This window comes from Pundamilia nyererei, unplaced genomic scaffold (assembly GCF_000239375.1).
Source record: "Pundamilia nyererei isolate P.nyererei 1_Seehausen unplaced genomic scaffold, PunNye1.0 scaffold00040, whole genome shotgun sequence".
Taxonomy (NCBI): domain Eukaryota; kingdom Metazoa; phylum Chordata; class Actinopteri; order Cichliformes; family Cichlidae; genus Pundamilia; species Pundamilia nyererei.
This window is the reverse complement of record NW_005187441.1, coordinates 745,828-754,727: the sequence shown is the minus strand read 5'-3', so window position 1 is coordinate 754,727 and position 8,900 is coordinate 745,828. Positions and strand designations below refer to the sequence as shown.

The following is an 8,900-nucleotide window of genomic DNA, read 5'->3' as shown; positions in this document are numbered from 1 at the left end:
CTTAATCATCATGTTTAGCTAACAGTAACTTTGCTAGCTATTTCAGCTCTATTGCAGGTGTTTTAGCTAACAAGTTTTAGCTAAGGTTTTCACAAACCGTTTCAACAGATTAGCCATAACTTAGACAACAATTTCTACTGTACTTAATATTTTTAGCTAGCATACAATTTTAAAAAATTTTTTCGACCGTTAGCGATCGCACCCATTTCTTTTGGTGGTAGGTTTTTTTGTACTGCTTAGCTGCTAATTGTTGTTTTACTGTTAAGAGTTTTTCCTAAATCTGCTAAAGTTTACTTACTTGGGTACTGACTTAGCTTACCAGGTTTAGCATGTTACCCATGTGCTCTAAAGCTATTCCAGAGTTTTAAGTCTGTCTTGAGGACGGTTCAGTTCCCAGTATACCCGGCCTGTTGGCCACATCATGCATTGCTATTATTTTTTATCACACAGCTGCTTCCATTCATGCTCGCCATGGTAGCCGCTGCAGTATTGTTCTCAGCTACAGGTGTACACGCCAGTAGCACAACACTCCAAGTATAAAAGGGCCATGACTGTGTCTTCCCCTTGCTTCTTGTAGTTCAGCTGCCCATGTGACGCTTCTTCTAAAGCTAAAGTACGCACTTGTACTTGTAGCAGAGCAAATGACAGTATCAGTTTTAAGCTCTGTGTCACTTTAGGCCACATTTGAAATAAAGTACGCTGTAGTGTCCCTCTGGCTGTGGGACTGTTTGGAAGTTGGCTGTGCATTTGTCAGAGACATCACAAGCAGTTAATGTTCTCATAAAAAAGTAAGTGGGTGATGGTTGCAGAGCAGGAAGGATGATTGCAAGTGTTGAGTGCAACTTTGAAATCGCAGGCACCGTATTAAGTTTTTATCCTATTTCTCCTCCTCCTGCTGCTGTCCCCATTTTCAATGTGCCTCCACCCCCCATCCTGTCATCCGTCTTCCTCTTCCTCTCACTTCTTTTTCCTTCAACTTTTCCCTCCTCCTCTTCCTCTTCATCCTTCCTTTTTTTCGGCTGTGGTAGGTTGTGATGGAGGGTTACTTTGTGCACGGCACCAGAGGGCACATCTGGATAGACAACATCCACATCAGCTCGAGCACCCCACTGACGGAGTGTACACGTAAGTCGCACACATGCTTTGTTTCTTTATTTTTGCTTCTTCTTGCCAAAAATCTTTACAGATAAACACACACACACTCATGACACATTATCTCACCCTCCCATCAGTCTACTGCTCCCTACTACCGCCTCGACTTTCAGTCGTAAGGTCCTTGAGCAGTGACACACATGAAGTGAGAAACACCAGCACCACCACACACCAATCCTTCACTCGCCCTCCCATCCCAGTTTCAGAGACAGCCTCTCCTCCAAAGAGCCCACCGAACACAGAGATGAAAGCAGGAAGAAGAGGGAGGGACAGCGTTTACTCCTCCACGAAAAAAGAAAGAAATAAAAGAAACGAAGAATAGGAAAACTAGGCCATAAACGCCCTGTGGGCCCCGGCGATGCTAATCTATGTTTCATTAGATTTCTCTTCTCTTTCTCCCTCTATCTCTCCTGCGCTCCCTCCTCTGTCGTATTTGTAAACAGAGATTTTCCCGAGCCATCAAAGGGAATTACTAGACAGGCTGTTTCCCAAGCAAGTTTCTGGGTGCCTCGCACGAGCCGAGCTCCAGTGTAGCCTCCCTAATCTAGCCTGAGCAGGGGCTTCGGAGAGGGTGTTAAACAGATCAGAGACCAAGCCGGCGGTTCGGAGCCAAAAACCTGCCGTCATCACTTCTGACTGACGTCCAGTGTGCTTTGGAGCCGGACCACAGTGGGAACATGGCGGCGGGGGTGGGGTGGCAGAGTGTAACAGAGGGAAAGTGTGTGTGTCTATGTGTATGGCCAGCGTTTTTCTGTGTGTTTGTGTTGAGTCATTTTTATATGTCTGTGTGTGTCATGCGAGTCCTGAGAGAGTCTAAGCAGCACAGCAGCTTGGAAGGCAAAGATGATAGCCCAGCCCCCCTCCTGCTTCCCTGCTGCTGTGTTTCCTCCTTCCTCCCTTCCCTCTCCTCCTTTGCCACTCCCAGAGCATGCTGGGATGTTGCTTATCACCAAACACAGTTGAGTTTTTCACAGTACGTCGGCGTTCCCGCCAAAAGGCGCCAGTTCCCAAGTCGGACCCCCTGCTCCTTTACTCCCATTCTCTCTTTCTCAACCCCCACCCCCAGTCACAAACACACACACCATGTACCACACACTGAGACACACAGACATCATTTCTCTGTGTTTGCATTCCAGGCAATCAAAGTGAAGGTTCTGCTCTGTGCATTCACAGCCCGCTCCAGTTTTACTGGACGCTGCAGATAAACAACTTGAAATGTGTGAACTTTGCAAATGCAGACACACACATACGCCCATAGCCTATACACTATACACTCCCGTCTCAAATTCCTGGCAACCACAATATACTCTGTTTGAAACAGCGTTCTAGCAGAGAATCACTGTAAATGCCATAATTCATGTGCGTTATCTGAGGAATTAACTTAAAATTTCCTCAGGAGGAGTTTGATAGTCTTGTGACATTTGCGTGACATTTGGCTGACTTTTTCTCTTATATTTAAAGTTATCTAACAGCTGTCTTGCTCTCTCCCCCCTCTCTCTCTGCTCCTGTCTCCCGCCCGCCTCTCTATCCTCACAGAACCCTTCGCGGCTTTTCCTCCCGAAAATCCAGGTGAGTCTGACTTTGGTGTGAAGTCACTTCTCCTGTGGTCTTGCTTCCTGCCCGTCGGTATGCACTAGCCTGGGTTTCTTTTTTTGCTTGGTCTGAACCACTAAAAGAAAAACCAATTAGTCTAAATCACTCTTTTACACTGACAGCACAGAAGCCGAGTCCGCCACAGCTTTGTGATTCCAGACTTTTTAAAGCTGATTCGCCACGTCACCGGCAGCATGTAGACGTCTCAAAATGAGTACTAATGGCAAATATTCACCAAACACCAAATTAATTTTGATCAAATTTTAGTGAAGTTACAGGATAGATCGCTTCAGTAGCTCATTGTTTTACCGTGTCAGTTTTAGCAGAAACAAAGGATTGGTCTCAAAAGGAAAGACTGTACGTGCGAAGGAAGCCGAATCCGGCACGCCATAAGGAGTCATATTTGAAAAGGGCTACATATTCTCTGTTCTAGGCTTCCTGACACAGCCTGAAGGGTTTTAAATAACTGTCTGCCTCATGAAAAATATTTAGAGCATCCTAGGAGACCCTATGAGATTGATGTTAGTGTTTTGGCATCTCATAATGTCTTCCAATAAGATAAGAGCTAGGAGGCTTCAGTGCGAATGTGATGTGTGTGCATTTCTTCGGCTTTTCTACTCCTCTGACTTCACACACGCGCACACATATAGCACACGGTGTCTAACCCTTGACAAACACACACATTAATATCATCACACACACACCAGTGTCCCCAGTGGAAAGCAATCAGATAGAGTGACTGAGCAGCATCGAGCATGGGTGTCTCTGTCTCCTCTCCCTAAGTCAGCTCTGCCTAATGAGTGTGTGCAGTGTGAAGTAGCAGGAGCACGCACCATTTCCCCCTGTAATTATGTGACATGGTCCAAAAATCAGGATGTATTCAGCCCCGCTTCATTTTCCCCTTAGTTCAGTGTGACATCCTACATACAGCTTCTCCACATCAGCTTTGGAAAGAGCATGTGGGCTTCTTCTTCTTTTTTTTTTTAAAGTTTTTCCACTCTGTCTACAAGGGTTTGTTTTAGTAGACTTGGATAGAGGAGTAGAGGCCTCTTGGAAGCCGGTTAGCTGGTTCTTACCAAAAATTTGAGAATTGGGTGGGGGAGGGGGAACTCAATCCAGGAGCAGCAGAAGAGTAGAGGATCTGTGGAGATGGTCTCCGAGGAGACAGCTCTTTGGCTTGAGAAGGAGAGGACTGGCCAGGATGCTGATGCATGACAGACAAAAAACACACAAAAAAGGAAAATGAAAAACCAAGAACAGAGAACAGGATAAATTATGTACTCAAAACAAAATCTGACAACTCGAGCCAGCTAAATAACAAATCCCGGTCCAATATGAGCTCAGAGAGTGAGAGAGAGAGTGCGAGCTCTGGAACGCTGGATACCCGTGTGATGTTCCCGCTGATCCTTGCATGGTTCTGAGATGATATCAAGGAGCTGTTTGTGACTTCCTGTGCCAGTGTGAAACAGGAAGAGGAAGCTCCTTAAGTCAATGTGTGTGCGTGCTTTTATGACTAATTATTTTGGCTTTCGTTTCACACCAAGAAATCTCACTGGAGCTTTGTTTAAAAAAAATAAATAAAGAAATAAAAGAAATAAATCGCTTGCATTGCACTTGATTGGATCCAACTATTGGAGCGATTTCAAACCAAATCTCTTGACGATCTTGGTGTGAAAACTTGTCCTCCAATTGCAACCCAAGCTACGTGACAGAGATGGATGCATTTCTTTCTTTCTTTTCTGGCCTTGGAGATTTCTTTCTTTCTTTCTTTTTGCAACTGGCATGCTTGTGCATGCTCACACGAGGTGCACGAACAGGGATAGAATCAGACGAATTCAGTGTTAAAAAGTGAAAAACAAGTGCCACTCCTCTCTTTTCCCGCTGGCCAATTATTCTGTATCTCTCCACCAGGGGGAGGCGTTCCTGTGCCTCCCTTGCCCATCCACTGGTATTACATTATGGCTGCCGGGGGTGCCCTCCTTCTCCTGGCAGCGGCCATCTTGGTCAGAGCACTCTGTTGCTGTCGACAACACCTGGCCACCAAGAAGAGCCAACTGTCTGTGGCCTATCACAGCTCTTCGCAGTGCTTCCAGTACTCTAACTGGTCCTCCAGTATGGCCACCCCCGGGGTGGAGCCGGTCCTGACGGTGAGGTTGGACAGCCGGGACCGACACCGTACCCTCTGCTAAAAGCGAAGCGCTTATAAGCTGCACTGTATTCGTCAGAGGACGACGCCGACCGGCGATGGCAGTGAGAGTCGTGGCGCAGCAAGATCGACGAACCCTCACTTGCTTTAGTTTACAGCCCCCAGCGGTGATGATGATGACAAAGACATTGTCCTAAATTGCTGAGTGATATATTTTTTTTTTTGGCAAAGGAAACACTGTGGCCTCTCTCTCTCACACATGCACGCTCTCTAATGGATGTAGCTTCGGTTGCTGTTTTTCCTTCCCTGTTCCATTAAGGAGTTTTGCTGTTGACATTTCACACTATGCTGCTCCTGATGAGAGAACTGAAGACTGAGTAAGTTATTTGTCTGAACAGCTTGATTCGGACCATTGAGTACCGTCTGGCTCCTCATAACCCCAACGGTCCTTCTGGAATGACCCCAACGTGGACACACACACAGGCATGCGAGCGGGAAGAGGACGGGGAGGGGATTTTGAGCTGGTTCCGCTGCAAGGAGCCAGCCAGAGCTGCCAAACCACGAGGCTAAAACAAGACCCCAGAGACACGAGGAACCCTGCAGTGCTGAGAGAGGGAGAGACGGGGGGAGGGAGGGGGGGAGATAACTGTGCTAGCTGTGGAAATGATCTGGCAAGGCCCAGAAAATGAAGCTCTTGGTATCTCTGTAATAACACAACCACAGGATAGTTGCAATATGAGTTGTGCCAATAGCGAGGGTGTTTGTAAAAGAACAGAAATGGGATGTGTGGAGGGGGGGGGGGGGGGGGGTCCATTGTCCTTTTCAACAAAGCATGTGCACATTTACAAAAAAAAACCTCACAAAAATACAAAACAAAGGAATGCAAATCCATCATACTTAAAAAGTCCTGCATCGCAAACGGAGTTAACCAGCTCCGTTTGATTGAACGTCTCATCTTTCTCTCGATAAAGGCATCAGTCAGTGATGGATGCGGCCGTCTTCAGTGTTTCAGTGTTTCATCTTGAATCTCTTGTGTAATAAAGCACGTTGTTCCACTCCCATTCATGCTTCATACCACCCACTCCAGTTGTTCTCCGTGTCTTTGAGCCGCCCAGATGAAAGCCGTGCCTGAGCCGAGCCTTGTCGTGTTTTCCAGTGTGAATATGTGCTTGTTGTTTTTAGGGTTGTAAATAGACACATCTGTCTGCCATCGCCGCTTCGATCCTTGATTTACGCTCCTACAAATCCCACAATGCCGCCGGACCAGCTGGAAGCCATAAGCGAAGTGTTTTTGCCTTATGTGTTCATCCTTGAGAGGAATCCGAGATATTACAAAAACCAGAGCAGAGAGTTTCAGCCATTCAGGGTTGGGGTTTTTTTTTTTTCCCTTTTTAGTGCCATTATTGGCCGGTGACATAAAATAAGACACAGCTAATGCACTTCTCGCTAATATTTAACACATATGGGCTCTAAAAGCCCATTTTTATCGTGTAATTGTCACCGAGATAGACACACTGGCGGCAATTTCTCTCTCATCAGTTGGTACAGAGGTGATGAGATCTGACACGAGCTCAATTTAACACCCTGGATTGAATGAAATTGAGGTCTTCACTCTGTAGCTTAACGGGGCGTGCTTTCCCTGGTTTGTCACTGCTGCAAAAATCCATCACCTACAAGCCCGCAGCTCAGCAGAAATGCACCTCAATTTGTTGTCACAATTTAGAAGCTGCACTTTTTTCTGGCACACTTTGCCCATGTGCTTTTAAATCAACTTGGGGGGAGGAGGGACCGGACACCCTACTCGAGCCATCTCAACACCATTATGCTTCCAAGCCTCTAATAGTCGTAATTAGTTAATGGACAGATAGCATTTATTAGGTCTGCGGTAAGCACTTTTCCCTCCCATCAACCGCACCTCGATCGCCCAATCCCCTGCCAACTACCAGTTGCCCTGGAAACAGTATTAATAATGCCGGTGGCCATCAGGGACCAGCAGATCTAGACGTGTGCCTTGCCAAGCAGCTACTCCCACTCCTGACTGCTCGCCAAGAGCAAGCGAGCCCAAACACACACTCACATGTGCGGACACAAATGTGCACAAAGTTAAAAGAAAACCCACCTAAAGTAGAAGTACTCTCAGGCTATTGGGCTCGAATAAAGTGCTGGGAGGGAGGGCTTGCCACAATTCAGACACTCACATCCACGTCAATTTTCAGTTCGCACCACCTGGCAGACCTGTTACTTTCACACAAAGCACTGTCACGAGCAACTGCTGACATTTTGTCTCCATTATTTTTCTCTTCTTTGATGATCTAATGCACCGGTCGAACAGTAATGATGATTTCAGCAGCGATAATGACGGGAATTGTTAATGATTTGATGACATGTTTGCATTGTTATTCACACTGAATGAGCAGTCTTACACCATCGATATACCATGTGATGACTGTGTGTTTGACAGGAATGTATCTTAATGATCTTTATTATTAATAAAGTCGTATTTTTCTATTTATAAGTGTGTGTATGAGTATAAATGTGTAATATCAAAATTAGCAGCAAATATAAAGCAGTTAACGGTATGCAAAGGGTTGCTGTTATTTCTGGTGATTGTGTAGAAAGACACTGAACTCGAGTTAGGCACTTGGCGAGCATTTAAAGGAAACCTTGCAGAGGCAAATGCAGAGGCATGTTTTTGTTTATTTGTTGTAATTACAGCTAGAATTATGCGTAAATCGGATTGGTGTTTAAAGTCGGTGTGTCCTGTGCTTCTGTCTGATAGTTAAGGGACCCGGTGGCGATGGACGAATTTACGGTGGCCCGCTAGGTGGAGGTAAGACACGGAGCTCACACCAGTACCTTTTTGTCATTTCTGTAAAGTAATTTTATAAATTATAAAGAACATTTCTGTAAGTTATCTCCCTTGTGGCAGATGGCTATACCTGGTTCTGCTGGAGGTTTCTTCCTGTTAAAAGGGAGTTTTTCCTTCCCACTGTTGCCAATTGCTTGCTCGTAGGGGGTCGTCCAATTCTAGAGGTTTTCTCTGAATTTTTGTAGGGTCCATACCTTACAATATAACGTGCCTTGAGGCAACTGTTGTTTTGATATTAAATGGCACTACATAAATGAAAATTGAATTGAATTACCTCTGTTCGGACTTTAGTTTCTGTTTGTAAACGAGTCTTCTACTCACAACAATTCATGACTTTAGTGATGTTTGATACAATCTTTTCTCTTTAGTAAGTCAAAAACATCGCAAAAGATCAGGTAGGGTCAGGAAGTCAAGTTTACCTGCACTCCTGACAGATCACCTGATCTCATTAATAGCAGTTTACCTGTAATTGTAAAATCTCATATTTAAGATGATTTTTCCAAGCCACTTTGCAACCCACCTCCCCATGTCATGTATATCATCATTAACTGTAGCAATCTCTACAATAATTCAATAACGATAACAGGTTTATACAACCACTCCTTGCCTGTCATCATACTAACCTCCCGTTTTTGTCACAGGTTTACAGTTCCCAGAGAGGAACACGCCATCACCGTCATCCGAGCCTCCAGTCACGCGTGTCTCAGAAAAGGACAACTCGTGGCTGTACACCCTTGACCCCATACTGGTCACAATCATCGTCATGAGCTCTCTGGGCGTCCTGCTCGGAGCGGTGTGCGCCGGCCTCCTGCTGTACTGCACCTGCTCCTACAGCGGCCTGTCGTCCCGCTCCTCCACCACCCTGGAGAACTACAACTTCGAACTCTACGACGGCCTCAAGCACAAGGTCAAACTCAACCAACAGCGCTGCTGCACCGAGGCGTGAGAAAGAAAAGGCGATTCGAAAAGGAAAAGGAAGATGGAAAGAAAGAGAGGGATGACAGTCACGCTGTGAAAACCTCCCGCTATCTTCTTCATTTTGCTTCAGTTCACTTTATTCCTCAGCAGCGCAGATCCCAGGATGCACAGGCAACGAGAAAGCCACTTTCGAGCTCAAACGAGAACTTGTTTTCCTGTTTC

At 45.8% G+C, this 8,900-nt stretch overlaps 1 protein-coding gene across 2 annotated transcripts in view; it reads left to right on the top strand.

Moving 5' to 3' along the window:
- The window catches only part of nrp2a (neuropilin 2a), a 58,424-nt gene extending 49,530 nt beyond the window's left edge, over positions 1–8,894 (top strand). The window contains exons 15-18 of one of the 2 annotated variants that reach the window (XM_005730902.1): positions 1,029–1,125; positions 2,689–2,721; positions 7,671–7,721; positions 8,402–8,894. In XM_005730902.1, the coding sequence (XP_005730959.1) occupies positions 1,029–1,125; positions 2,689–2,721; positions 7,671–7,721; positions 8,402–8,706 (486 nt within the window). In that variant the 3' untranslated portion in view covers positions 8,707–8,894. Of the gene's footprint in view, positions 1–1,028; positions 1,126–2,688; positions 2,722–4,656; positions 5,684–7,670; positions 7,722–8,401 lie in introns of those variants that run through there. The other variant, XM_005730903.1, reaches the window with a different exon arrangement.
- Positions 8,895–8,900: the final 6 nt, after the last annotated feature.